Source organism: Eublepharis macularius, chromosome 16, assembly GCF_028583425.1.
Source record: "Eublepharis macularius isolate TG4126 chromosome 16, MPM_Emac_v1.0, whole genome shotgun sequence".
Taxonomy (NCBI): Eukaryota; Metazoa; Chordata; class Lepidosauria; order Squamata; family Eublepharidae; genus Eublepharis; species Eublepharis macularius.
In genome coordinates this window covers 12,525,944-12,540,179 of record NC_072805.1, presented here as the reverse complement: position 1 = coordinate 12,540,179, position 14,236 = coordinate 12,525,944, and the positions used below count along the sequence as shown (strand labels likewise).

General features: G+C 44.6%; 1 protein-coding gene across 6 annotated transcripts in view; it reads left to right on the top strand.

Moving 5' to 3' along the window:
* CNOT1 (CCR4-NOT transcription complex subunit 1) overlaps positions 1 to 13,166 on the top strand; it is a 107,874-nt gene extending 94,708 nt beyond the window's left edge. For all 6 annotated transcript variants that reach the window (XM_055000185.1, XM_055000189.1, XM_055000188.1 and 3 more), the window contains 10 exons: positions 2,599 to 2,847; positions 4,117 to 4,280; positions 5,156 to 5,273; positions 5,934 to 6,035; positions 7,600 to 7,773; positions 8,504 to 8,653; positions 10,157 to 10,337; positions 11,169 to 11,301; positions 11,867 to 12,001; positions 12,118 to 13,166. In XM_055000185.1, the coding sequence (XP_054856160.1) occupies positions 2,599 to 2,847; positions 4,117 to 4,280; positions 5,156 to 5,273; positions 5,934 to 6,035; positions 7,600 to 7,773; positions 8,504 to 8,653; positions 10,157 to 10,337; positions 11,169 to 11,301; positions 11,867 to 12,001; positions 12,118 to 12,196 (1,485 nt within the window). In that variant the 3' untranslated portion in view covers positions 12,197 to 13,166. The remainder of the gene's footprint in view (positions 1 to 2,598; positions 2,848 to 4,116; positions 4,281 to 5,155; positions 5,274 to 5,933; positions 6,036 to 7,599; positions 7,774 to 8,503; positions 8,654 to 10,156; positions 10,338 to 11,168; positions 11,302 to 11,866; positions 12,002 to 12,117) is intronic.
* Positions 13,167 to 14,236: the final 1,070 nt, after the last annotated feature.

Below are 14,236 nucleotides of genomic sequence, written 5' to 3'. Positions count from 1 at the left end.
TTCAGAGATTTACTTAAATGGCGATCAGGCATATCACCTTGTCTGTGGCCCTGTCCCGTTTATGGAATACTTCCTGTATGTCATACGGCACTGAGCTTTGTAATTTATGTGCTGGGGAAGACCACGCTGTTCTCCCCTACATTTGGGGGAGGGTTTGTTTTCCTGCTTTTATGGGGCTGCTCTGTTTTATCCAGGGTTGGGGCACAAGCAGCTTCACGGAAGAGCTCATGAGGAACTTCGTTAATTGTACTGTAGCGTGGCGTTGCTGAGTTCCTGAGTTGGCCGAGTGACTTTCTGTTCCCCTGGCCCTGTGTCTCAGTAGTGTACCACTAGCCATTGTTAGGTTTCACGGCCAGGCAAGTAAGGAGGGGTTCATTTGGCTCTGAGCAGCGTGGTGCAGAAGTGGAGGGGAGTCCCTTTTTTTGCCTCTCCCTTCCTGTATTGTACGGGAGACAGAGTGGGATATATTGGGGTTGCTGGCCATGTGCTTCACAGCATCCGTTCCCCAACTCTAATTTCATCCTGCATCGGGCACAAGTTGTTCAGAAGTTCTGTTCCTTTGCAACTGAGTATGTACACAGCTATTTAAGATCAAAATAAATGCTTTTGTTACAGTTCTGTTTAACCTCATCAGTTTTTCTTTAACTTTGAAGTGGTCAAGACCTCATAAAGGAGGAAGGATATATTAGGATTCAAGGAATGCCCCACCCCCTCCATATAGTTGGGATTTCCTTTGAGTATTCAGAAATTCCAACCTGGTGTGTAGTAGCACTGCTTTATTACCCTACTGATAGGCACAGGGTCACCAGGTTGGCCATTAGGAGTAAGGGTTTTTTTTATTAATGTGATACTGTGTTATTTTACTTGGTTTAAGACTAACTGGAGGTTTTTTAACCAGAAAAATTGGATATAAATATGTCAACATAAAAAACTGTGTAAAAATACCTATGGCACTAATGAGATCTGTACATCATGTATATGGAACAGAGGGCGATGGGTCTGTCAAGCTTCCTTTCAGCAGGTGCTAAGAAACCTTTTGTTTATACACAAAGAGAATAAAAATTCTTGGTGGAGACATGCAGAAATTTTGTGGTGCTTCGCTGAACCCTCAGTGGATTTGCAGCATACGAACAGAAGCATGGAGGCTGCTCTAGGCTGTTTGCATGAAGTGACTCTATGCTTCTAATGACTTTTTGTTCCATCCTTGAAAACTGGCAGAAGTGCTGGATGCTGTGGCATTTCAAACAGGCTCCATGTTTCTGTTTGCATTTGAATCAAGCAAGTCCCAGCTTCCTCTACTGTGTTGAAATTTGTATTAAAGCTGTACATTGCTGCAGACTGTATATTAAAGCAGGTTTTGACAGATTTCCTTTACCTCTAAAAACCTGCTCAGAAATTTCAGAGACAGGCTTATATTTCAGCCTTCAGGGATACGTATGACATATTTTCAAACTATTGCAACCACAAAAAATACTAGGTCCCACAGTGAAATTCCTAGATGCCAGGGTGAACTGATGCCTGGGATTTGTCAATTCCTGTATGAAAATAGAATATCCTAACCATGCTGAGCAATTTCTGATATTTTTAGCACTGTCATTGGAACACCAGCATCAATCAATGCAAATATTCAGACAGGCTGTGTTGTTGCTTTTCACTAAAGAGATGACAATGGAAACTGTTGATCTTAAATGCGGAATGGCTCTGACTATTTTGTATGTTAAAGTTTGCAGGCAGAAAAAAAACCCTCCGAATTTAATGCACAAGAATTAATGGCTTAAGTCCCTCCTTTCTTTTGAGAATTTGGGGTAAAATGGTACTCGTAAAAGCTCTTCTGTTCTGCTTTAGAAAACAAAATTATGCTTGACTTTATGCTGTCCCTATGGCTAAGAGAAGGCTGATGACCTGACCTTTTTCTTAGAAGTCTTCTAATGAGCGTGTCTGTGTATGCCTTGGCCATTAGAGGGGGAGAATCTGGAATACGACGTGCAGCATGTTGTGAAGATTGTATCAAAATGCTGTACTGCATGTGAGCAGTAGATCAGGTTGCCAGGAAAGTAACTTACAGTCACTGTATGTTACACTTCAAGAGAAAACGCAACCTATTTGGCAAGAAGGCTTCTCATTACTGATGCAAGAATTCCCTTGTGCAGCACAGAGCTAAAGTTTGATGGGGGGGTGGGAATTCTTGTGTTGCAGGTGTAACAGAGGGGCAATTTGCGCAGTGCTGCTGTGAAGTGAAAGCTGCTTCCTCATAGTCTGACCCCATGCAGCGTGCAGCACCGCAGACGTGACTGAACCAGAGACTTGGCGGGTGACATGATTGCTTCTGTGCTGGCACTGTCACCTTTCCACACAGCTCCTATATTCAGATATTATCAGTGTGACGTGAAGCCTAGCTAGGGCAAAGGTCTTCCATGCCACAAGGATAAGTGTAGGACGTGGCCCCAGGAAGCATCACCCCCCCCCATCCCTCTGCAGAACTAAGGTGTTCAGATTCGTGCCGCTGATTTTCTAGCCTATGTATGTGGAATATTGTTAGCTTCTTTTGGACCAGAGACAAATCCTGCAGGTCTGAGTCTGTTCTTGTCCCCATAACAGATGCATCAACAAGGAATCCTGAAGACCGACGACTTGATCACACGATTCTTTCGCCTTTGCACAGAGATGTGTGTGGAGATCAGCTACCGTGCTCAGGCAGAGCAGCAGCACAACCCTGCTGCAAACCCCACCATGATCCGTGCCAAGTGCTACCACAATCTGGATGCCTTTGTGCGCCTTATTGCGCTGCTGGTGAAGCACTCTGGGGAGGCTGCCAACACCGTCACCAAGATCAACTTGCTCAACAAGGTCAGTAGAGGCCCTTTTATACGGTAATTGTTTGCTTTCTTGCGTTTGGTGGATCAGGAGCGGGTGCTGCACTTCAGAGCAGGCCTTGAGCTTCATGAGGAAGGATCTACTTCCACACGAGCCCCTGCAGGAAACATTTCGGGGTCAGTGTTATGGGAATTTTCTCTTTGCTTTCACCCCTTGCTTTTTTCCAGGAACCCCACTCCCCTATTTTTTCAAATCAGAAACTGAAAAAAGAGAGCGAGATCATAGGGTTGGAAGGGATCTCTTGGGTCATCTAGTCCAACCCCCTGCACAATGCAGGACATCCACAAATACCTCCTCCCCCCCCCCACTCCATGCCCAGAAATGGCAAAGCACTGTCAGGATCCCTAGCCAGACTGGCCTGGGAAAAATTGCATCCTGACCCCAAGGTGGCAATCGGCATTATCCTGGGCATGTAAGGAGGAGCCACGAGAACCGAGCACTGATGTAACCCTTCCTGCCCTCCCTCTCATGATCTGCCCAGGTTCACAGAATCCGCATTGATGCCAGACGGCCATCTAGCCTCTGCTTAAAAACCTCCAAAGGAGGAGAGCCCACCACCTCCCGAGGAAGCCTGTTCCACTGAGGGACAACTCTGAGATCTATATATCTATCACCGGAATTTTAAATCTATATTTATATATAAAAATCTGCCACATAATTCCTATGTAGTTTGAAAACATATAGGAGTGTATTTTGGAGGCTGTGTTTATTGTTTAAAGTAATTAACTTTATGATGATACACTAATGAAGACATCAGTGTTACGAAGTTCAAATCAATATCTAAATATGCTTAATCCTGCTTTGTAACTGTATGAGACTGTTCCTGTCTAAATAAAACACTTCATTTTGTTCACTACAAAATTCACTGTGTTTTGTTTTCCACTTCAGTATTTTTTAATTTTAGATGGCAAAAACTAAGACACGTGACCTGATGAAACAGGCTGCAGCAGTTTGCAGTTTCCTGCCTCTCTGACACCTGGGTTTTGTGGAAAACGGCTGCATTTGTATCTTAAATTATTTAAATATGCCAAACAGTACAATTTCGAGTGCTAAATGATGCATTTAAGTGGACTCAAATATAACACGCTTCGTTTTGATTTTTTTAAATGGAAAACATTTCATATATTTAAACTTTTCCTGAAATTTCAATGACCCTCCCCCCCTTTAATAATTTCCAGGAGTTTTGCATCTTTGTTCATACCCAGCTGTATCAATGAAACTTTGATTTGTTCCTCTCTGTAGGTTCTTGGGATAGTGGTGGGAGTCCTGTTGCAAGATCATGATGTTCGCCAAAGTGAATTTCAGCAGCTCCCTTACCACCGTATTTTCATCATGTTGCTGTTGGAATTAAATGCTCCTGAACATGTCCTGGAAACAATAAATTTTCAGACTCTCACAGCATTCTGGTAGGTCATGTTGAACTTCTGTTGACTCTCCTCTTAAACTAGGTTTTATTTTATTCTGCATGATCTGAAATATGTCGCCATATTAAAAGAACCAGCCTCTGTTGTGAGAATAATGTGATTAGCTAAACTAATGGGATATGTGGAGTTCTTTCCTTAAGGCATTTGAGAGCCAGGCTTCAGGAGGAAGTGCCAGATCTCTCTCAGGTGTCTGAAGGGCAGTTTTTACTTTGGTAAAGCACTCTATAGGATATCTTGTTCTACCTGGATGGGGAATTTACATGGCTGGTAAAGGCCTCCTCTTGTAAGAACTCATTGAAGATCGTTTCCGTTGGGTGGCCCTGTTGGTCTGCAGCAGAAGAGCGGGATTCCAATCTAGTCGTACTTTAAAGACCAGCACGGCTTCCAGGCCCCGTCCCCAGAGCATGAGCGCCTCTGCCCAAGCCGCCTCCATTCTCTGCTGCTTGCCTTTTCACACTTTTGTGGGTGACAGCGCCACCAAGAAACTTGCTTTAAATCTCAGATTTTTTAAATTGTAAGAACACCTTTGGATGTAACATACCTCGTCACTGTACCTAGTAGTAAAATGGCTGGTCCGTGTGCCAGTCACAGAAGTAGCAAACCCAGGTATTTACAACAGAGTAGGTCAGACGACTCCCCAAGTATGTTGAGAAATAGAAGTTTGTAAATTAACTTTAAAAAAACAGACTTAACTTAAAAAATAACTGGCATGACTCTGGTGAGGTAGGAGCATAGAATTTTGAAAGTAACTGTGAGCATGATGGACAATGCAACCTAATATACAGTAATATACATTCTCCCCTAATGTTATACAAACCCTGACATAAAACTTACGTGATCTGCTGTTTTTCTTTCAGTAACACGTTTCACATCCTGAGACCTACGAAAGCTCCAGGTTTTGTTTATGCTTGGTTAGAATTGATCTCCCACCGGATATTTATTGCAAGAATGCTGGCACATACACCACAGCAGAAGGTGTGGCTGCAGTTTATCTTCTGTAATTTACGAAGCTTCCGCAGGGAATAAGGATGCATCTTGGTTTTCAGGTTTTGTTTAACTAGAATGACTTTATGCCGTTTACATTTTTGGGGGATGTCTGCTGTTGATGTTCAGTGTTCGTTTTCCCATATATTCACAATGGAAACTGCAGACGGTTTAGTTTGGAAACCGCAGACGGTTTAGTTCAGTAGATTGCCCTAGAAATGTGACTGAACTGTGAAGCCTTCATAGATTTTCAGCTGAATCTTGAAAGCTGTATAGGGCTAAAAATGGTTCATTGATTATGTGAAGGATAATAGTCTTTAGCAAAGGTGTGCCTTGTACTTTGGCAATCGTTTCAGGGTTAATCCAGTGAAGCTGGCTCGTTTGTCCGTTTCTCCAAAACCCAGAATGTGCTAGAGAGGGTTCAGCCCATAAGGCACCCCTTATACAAAGCCAGCAGGTACTCTGTGGATTGCATTTGCCAGAGAGCTTCTAGTTAAATTTAAGAGATGAAATTTGGGGGGTGATCTACCTTACTACTGGAATATAATTCAAATACTTACTTCCACTACACTGGTGATAGATGGGAACTAGGCCAGCTATTATAACAATGCTAGCAGAGATCTTGTAACTTTTTTTGTGATTTCTTTGTAGGGCTGGCCAATGTATGCTCAACTGCTGATCGACCTATTTAAATACTTGGCTCCTTTCCTGAGAAATGTGGAGCTTGCCAAACCTATGCAAATTCTCTACAAGGTAAATTTATGGTGTCAGACAAAAATAATTTTCTAGAAGAACAGTTTGGAGGTAGGGCGGGTAGAGAAGAGCAGAACTGAGTTGAAGTTCCAGCTAATTTTTCTGCCGAAACAGGCACAAAGGTTAAGGTTAATGGTTCTGTTCTTTTGACTTTTTGCTTTTAAAGTTTGCTGTAATGTTTGCTTTCCCCCCCTGGATCATTGTATACTGCACTCCTCTTTAACTCTTTCAAGTTCAGCCCTAAATCCTTTTATCTGGAATTTACTTTGACCAAGATCATCAAGTCATTCCACATAATACCTGTAGGATTGTATGCTAATTACAAACAACTTTAACAAATGAGTTAACTACAAATAAAATTGAGTTCAATTTAATGCTTACATGGGGGAGGGGGAACATGCTAAAACAGAGTCCTGGTAGATGAGAAAAAGCTGATGTGCTGGAAAGAATTGGCTTGCTGGTTTTAGATGGAGCCAAGATTGTCCCGGCAGGCAGCATTGAAAACCAGCTCTGCTTTTGGAAGTGTAGGCTGGCATTGCTGCTAGAAGTGTCTTTGTCCATATGCATCTCGTTCACAAATTGTCTTGGCTTATCTTGCCTAATCCGTGCGTCTGTAACTTCCAGGCTGGATTTCCGGCAGTGTGCTCTACACAAGAATGCCTTGAAGACAACTTCAGAGCTTCATTTAGTACAAAGCACAGTTTATTGGTTAATGTGCATATTTATTTATTATTTTATTAGATTAGATTAGATTTTTAGTCCGCTGTCCCCACTGAGCGGGCTCAGGGCGGAGCACAACATTTTAATTTACATAAAAACAAATAAAAGCAGATAAAACACAATAAAATTTAAAACAAGTACAATAAAAACTTCTCAGATGGCGATGGAAGAGTTACTTCATTTCAGACATGGCCCATATATCCATATCTATAGATACATATAGGGTGGTGGACAGATCTTTTCAAGTCAAGTATGGCCGATGGGGGCCCAGCCTAGCCTCCGCCATATGCCTAGCGGAACATCTCTGTCTTACAGGCCCGGCGGAAGGATAATAAATTCTGCCGGGCCCTGGAGAGTTCTACCAGGTCGGCGCCAGGACCAAAAAGGCCATGTGCACGTTAAGCCAGTTCTAAAACAATCAGGCAAGCTTCTCTCTATCTGATAACCCCATCCCATGGAGATAATCGTACTGGGTTCTCTTACAGGGCTGTTGTAAGTTTTCCTGTGATGATTCATGTTCAATATGTTGAACTTAAAATGCTATTCAAATGTTAATTATGTGGAATAACTTCCCTAAGCATTCTCGTACGTTCTCGGTTCCTCTTATAAGAACTCTGTTAGTATGTAGGCATTATCTCCCACCCAAGGGGCTCAGAGAGTAAAAAACTCTTTCCATGGACTGAGTTGAGATTCAGCTGCAGAGTTTTATGTTCTTCTACATCAGCTGTATACAATAAATAATTATGGGCTAGGAGGGGAAAGGGCTATGTTGCATGCTGTTTTGTATAGGTGAAGGAAGGGGAAACAGAGAGGTTAATCCTATTCCTCTTTTTTCAAAAAATAGGGCACCTTGCGTGTGTTGCTGGTCCTATTACATGATTTCCCAGAATTTCTCTGTGACTACCACTACGGGTTCTGTGATGTGATTCCTCCGAACTGCATCCAGCTAAGGAATCTGATCTTGAGTGCCTTCCCACGCAATATGAGGCTTCCAGATCCCTTCACTCCTAACCTTAAGGTAACACACAGCTTGGTACAAATCAGAGTGGCGAGGTTTTGCCACATGTCCTTGCAGCTAACCGTCTTTCGGAATGGTGGGGAGACCCGCTCCAAAGAATGTACCTGTACTGGTGTACCTGCTAGGAATTCTAAAGTTTGGATAACTGGAAGTTGCAAGGTCCTCTTAAAATGACAGTTGGCGGGAGCGGCTCCTCCTCCTGACCTCTTTTGCCTGAGCCAAGTCGTTGTCTTAACTCCCAGAGGAAAGCTCAGGTTGTTTGTCCTGCTGGGCTGCCTCGGTTCACAGTTGTTGTGAAATCCTTCTTCCAGATGTGTCCTCTTTGAAGACCGCTGTTGCTTGGTAGCCAGAGGGGTGTCGGGTTCTGGCGACCAGCTGTTCATTGCAAGCTGCTGAAGGTTCTGCAGGAGTGCTGGCAGGACACATGCGGTCCCAGGGAGAGCGTGTCATGCAGCTGCTGTGCATGTGCTTCATGTGACAGTGAGCTTCCATTGCTGATGAAGCTGAACTGCTGGGGGAGAGCTCCTTCCACGGGCTGTGTGAGGCATTGAAAGCCTACTTAGCTGAATGCAGCTGCAGCTTCCGGAGCAGAAGAGGGTCCCCTCCCCCTTTTTTGAATATTATCAAATGATGGACAGCAGTATAGATCATAATCGTGCAAACAAGTTATTTGTAGTCTCCTCCCTATCGCTTGATTTCCTATCATAAAAGATGTGTTGTGTTTTGAAAGGTGGACATGTTGAGTGAAATCAACATTGCTCCTCGGATCCTCACCAACTTCACGGGTGTGATGCCGCCTCAGTTCAAGAAGGATTTGGATTCCTATCTCAAGACGCGCTCTCCCGTCACGTTCTTGTCTGACCTGCGCAGCAATCTACAGGTGAGATGGCTCTGCGAAGACACGATTGGAGGGAGGAGGGCATTGTGATGCATCCCGTGCCTGCTGTATCATTTGCACGGAAGTGGAGAACTCTCCCGTCTGCACCTCACTGCAGGACCTGCCCCACCTCAGTCCACTAACAGGACTGTTTCTAGTGTGACTTGGCCCAAAAGCATCCTATGAAAGCATTGGGCTTTATCCATGGGAACCAGACCTTCACCTGTTGTAAAGCTGAATGTGCCCCATCTTATTAATGAAGTAAGCCCCCCCCTCCCCCAAGACAAAGTACAGTATACAGAGAATTCTGGGATGGACCTGCCTGCTGATAAAAGTGGAATTGTGCCGCAAGCTTTGACTTCACGTCCTCGGTTAGCAAGCAGAAGAGTAGGCATGAAAGGGATTCCAAACACAGCGGCCACAATCCTGGGCAGGGGCAGTGCCCTGCTAGAACCTGCTGGAGAATCCTGCTGCCATGAGAAACCTCTAGCTGGGCAAATGCATCCGTTCTGTAAGGCCTCACCCAAAAATGGAAGGGAGGCTCAGCGGGCTGGAATCCTCAAGTGCAGAGGAAGGCTGCATCAGGGAGAACTCGGCTAAAGGCTGTGCACTCAGTTTACCCATCTACCGGCGGCAGGACTTGGGTCACTTGAGAGTCCCCTTGCAGGACACAAGCGAACGGAGTCTGCTGAAGTCCCGCGGTCCGAAGGAATCGTGCCCATCCAACGTGTGCCTGTCCTTAGATGAGGAGGGTTTGTCCAGAAGTTAGGCAGTATAATCTCTTGGCTCCTGCAGATGGTGGCATTTGCCTTCTCAAGAAGTGTCAAATTACCATTTTTGTCCCCAGCCACAGAGGAAGATTGTTCAGCAGTCACAGTAGAGAGTGATGGCCACTCTTTTACTGAGAGGTGCAATTTCTTTGTAACGCCTCTGGGCGCAAGTGAGGGGCTGAATGGGACAGCATTGTGTTGACAGCAAAAATGAACAGGCCAAGGGCCTTTTCCCCATTACTGCGGGGGGAGCTCTGAATGAGCCCAGTTAGCTGGGAGGCAGCTCTGTAATCCTGATGAGACCAGTATGTGCCAGTTCTCAAAACAATCCCTTGCCCTGGCTAGGAATGCAGGGGTAAGGGGACAGAGCAGGGCAAAACTGTGAATTCATGGGCTTCCCCCTAGACTAAAAGGCTCTGGGGCAACAAGAAGAATCCTGCTGCCTGGTATGCATTAAAGCCCCCAAAGGGGAACTGCTATCCGGAGGAGTAAGCCCCTTCCTCCTTGTTCTCCTGCTTGCTGATTGAGAACATGCATTTTTCATGAGTAGTGTGTATGTTGGGATGAATCGAACTGACTGCGTCAGTAAAATGTGGTGGCAGGATGGCATTGAGAAGGCCTGTCTTGTAACAACAGCTAAAGACATGCAAGGCCTTCTGCAAACTCCACAGCACATGGGAATCCTTTTGAGCTCTGAGCTCAGACAATTTCACCTCCTTTGCATTTGCTCCTCTAGGTGTCGAATGAACCTGGCAATCGTTACAATATCCAGTTAATAAATGCCCTGGTGCTGTATGTAGGTACCCAGGCTATTGCACACATTCACAATAAAGGCAGCACTCCTTCCATGAGCACCATCACCCACTCGGCTCATATGGACATCTTCCAGAATCTGGCTGTAGACCTGGACACGGAAGGTAAAAATGGAAACTGATTGGCCTCCAAACAAGAGGCTGGATCTCTGTGTGTGGGCATAAAAGGCCTTCATCTTTCAGTTATGGTCCTCAAAACGGCATCAGAAGATGCCAGTCCAATAGCTTTTCATGACATTTTCTTCTGCTAGACTCTCCATTTGCCTTTCACCCAACCAGCTGGATCTCCCAGTGTCTGTCTGCTTTGCAGAAGTTTCATCTTACGTAGCCTATTGAGTCTGTCCACCTTTTTTCTTCCTGTCCTTAAAGACCTCCATCTTCCAGGCTCACTCCTGTCCCATGTTGCTTCCTTATCTCTTTTCCCCAGTTCTATGCAACCCTGTGCTTTAGCTGTATTGGAAACCTCTTGTGGGGTGAGAGGCGAAATATAAATATACTAGATAAAAGTTAAATACATTTATTATTATGGGATTTAGGGACTGGCAAGTAATTTCAGGCATTGGTATCCTGTTTTATACCATATGCATAATTTTCCAACATGTTAAAGTTCAGTAAAAATCCAGTACCTGAGATTTCACTGAGGTTGGTCCTACCAGTCCTCTGAGCAAAGTTTGAATCAACATGTTTCGACAGTTATATCAAGCAATTAACTACTTCCAAGACAAAAAGTGGGGAAAAAATAATGATTCACCCAACTGACTCATCTAGAGAGTAAACAGTCTGCTGCTGCTTCTCTTTTGTTAAATAGAGTCAAGTAGAGGTGGAAGTAGGATTAGTTGTATTGGCCTTGTCAACTTTTGGGTCTGAATGCTGTACTTAGCTGGTGGTCAAAATAATCTAACTAGTTTTTTGTTCTACTAAACTACTTTGTTCCAGGTCGGTACCTCTTCTTAAACGCAATTGCCAATCAGTTACGGTACCCAAACAGTCACACGCACTATTTCAGCTGTACCATGCTTTACTTATTTGCGGAAGCCAACACTGAAGCTATTCAAGAACAGATCACCAGGTAAAAGGAGAGTTGAGGAGCTTGTATTTCTCGACCTGCTTCTTGTTTGGGCTGAGTTCTCTAAGACAGCAGCCAAGGTGGTAAGCCCGTTTCTGGGCTGTACGGTTTCCATTTAAGACCATAGGTCCCTTCGATTTAAGATCCTGACCCCTACCCATCTCTGCACACAGAAACTGTAGAGGGAAGGCTAGACTTCCTAGAACTCTTCTCTTTGATACGTAGCTTCATACATGCAGAGATTTGGAGGAGCATTCAGGCTCATGAACCCTCCCTTGCAAACTGAAATGATAGCCCAGAAATATGGTATATGATAGTCAACAAGGGCCAAAGTCAAGTTCTGAATAGGGTTTTGTCTTGGGCTTCCATGGAATGTGCAAGAGCAAGAAGGAAGTTTTATTTTTTTCAGCAGCATTGTTCATGGAAGCCTTTCTCCTACACGAATGCTGCCCTTCACTTTGTTTGGGGGTGGGTGGGTTCCAGAAGCAGGTCCTACTAGATTGTGCCTTTGGACTCCCCTTAAGCCATTTCCCATACTTCCTCTCTTTCTTTCTCTTTGTGTTTTTAGAGTTCTCTTAGAACGGCTGATTGTAAATAGGCCTCACCCATGGGGCCTGCTAATTACCTTTATTGAGCTGATTAAAAACCCGGCCTTTAAATTCTGGAACCATGAGTTTGTTCATTGTGCTCCAGAAATTGAAAAGTGAGTAATCGAAACCATTTTTTTTCCCCAGCGTATGCGGGGCGGGGATGGGCTCAGCTTGTTGTTTCGAGGGGAGGACGAGTTGTCTTGAAATGAAGTCTCTGTCCTTGCCGTAGGCTGTTCCAGTCCGTGGCGCAGTGTTGCATGGGACAGAAACAGGCACAGCAAGTGATGGAAGGAACTGGTGCTAGTTAGAGGAAGAGGACGCTGAGTCAGAAGAAGGCCACCCTGGAGCTCTCCATCCCACCAAGCTGGCAGAAGAGAAGGACGCGTGTGGGTCTTCCCAGAGCTTGGAGGCCGCGCCCCCCTCCCCCTCCATGTTGGGCTTACATCACAGATCTGTGCGTGAGAAGTCCCCTCCTGTGGGGGCATGTTCCAGAGTTTAAAACAAGTTTTTGACTTTTGGCCAAAATACAGAATATGCTGTGAATATAATTTCGAACTATTGTAAATACACAGAACAGAAATATTTGTCTGGACTTTGGGTTTGTGCAAGTTTTGTTTCAAAAGAGGCACCACCCCTCGTGCCTGGCCAGCTTTTAAGGAAGTGGCGGCTGTTGATGCCAAGCTTTTCTCGGGGGCAGATCCGCTTGTCCCGACGTTTCCAGATTCCCAAAGAACACGGAAGTCAGTTTAAATATTATGTAATTTATTTTTTCCTGTGGATGGGGGAACCTATAAATCACAAAATTGTAAAAGGGAAAAAAGTGGATGTGTTGGCGCACAGAATTCTATGGAATATGGGGGGGAGAGGTCAGGGTCCCGTGGGGTACTCGCCCTGTGCCACATGCTGTGACAGCAAGAAGCATGGAAGTTGGAGGACTCCTTTCAGCTGGCAAAGATACACCTCAGGCCCTTGGTGAGAGGGCTGTTATTTTAGCAGGAGAACCAGATAAGGCCTGTAGATTTTCTTGACACTTGTAAATTTTGGGATAGGGAGGGTATGAGAATCTATTAACTACTCTCCTTTGGCCACAAAGTTTGAGTTTGTAAAAAGAACAAAAAGGACCAATACAGCCCATTTTGTAAGGATTTTGAATGTTTTGTAAATGTATTGGTCCATGTGTTGTATTTTGTAGCCTTTCTAGTTCTCTTGGGCTTTAGTTCTCCCACTTCTTGTATGTATGCATACTGTAGTTAAACATTAAAGTCATGACCTGCAGCATGTGGCCTTGTTCAGGTGCTGTTTAAAGAGTCCTTCCCGCTGATCAGGAAGATCCAGACTTTTGTTGCCTGGGGTGAATCTGGGTCTGTTGCTAGACCACCACAGTGCAGTAGACAAAAATCAGGTATTGCTTAACATTGAAGTAGGACTGAAATCTCGTGATGAGAAAACAGACGTGCCAGTAAAAAAACCAAGGAAGTCACCCAGTTCTCTGCAAGAAAAACCAATCTTGAATGGCCTTTGCAGCAGAACTGGGCTTGATCTCTCCTCAGCGGCTTGTGTTCTGAGCTCAGGAGAATAGCCCCAACAGTATATTTAAAGCAAGGAGGCCCTTCAGCTGCGGAAGACAGAAGCCATATCCTGGGCCAAATAGGATAGCTGGTCTTCTGGCTACCAATCCAGAAGGGGAGAGAAGATATTGTGCCAAACAGGCTCACTAGCAGGGTGGCTTGATCTGCGCTTGTCTTGCAATACTAGCTAGTTAAGTAGGATTCCTAATATTTTCAAATGCTTGCTTCAAAACTCATTTGTCCGTTGGCTGGTGCAAACTCAGAAGTGTCTATAAATTCCAACCTTCACTCTTGACAGATTAGTGAACTCAATCCATGAGAAATGCAATCACATCCAAAACAAGATGAATTCAATTTTTAATGCCCCCCCCCCGATCACCTTAATCTCATCTGCATTAAATTTCAGTTTATTGATCCTCATACAGCCTTCTATGGATAATGAAGATCTAGTACAGCCTTCACCCATATAATCAGAATATCCACAACCTCACTTGACCCTGACTGAAAAACCTCATTGGTTCTGGGTCCAATTTAAGGTAATGCCTTTAACCTTTAAAGCCCTACATATTCTGGGACCAACCTATGCAAGAATTTGCCTCTCTCATGAAGACTGCGGCGCCATTCCCTTCTTCACACCTATTTCTCAGCCCATCTGGTCAGCCACCATTTGGACTAGGTCCTTTTTCAGGGGTAGGGGCAGCCCTGCCCCTTTGAGGAAGCGAGGAAGGCCCTGTACACTCAACTGAGTCTGTAAACACTATAATGGCCATGTTATTTGGA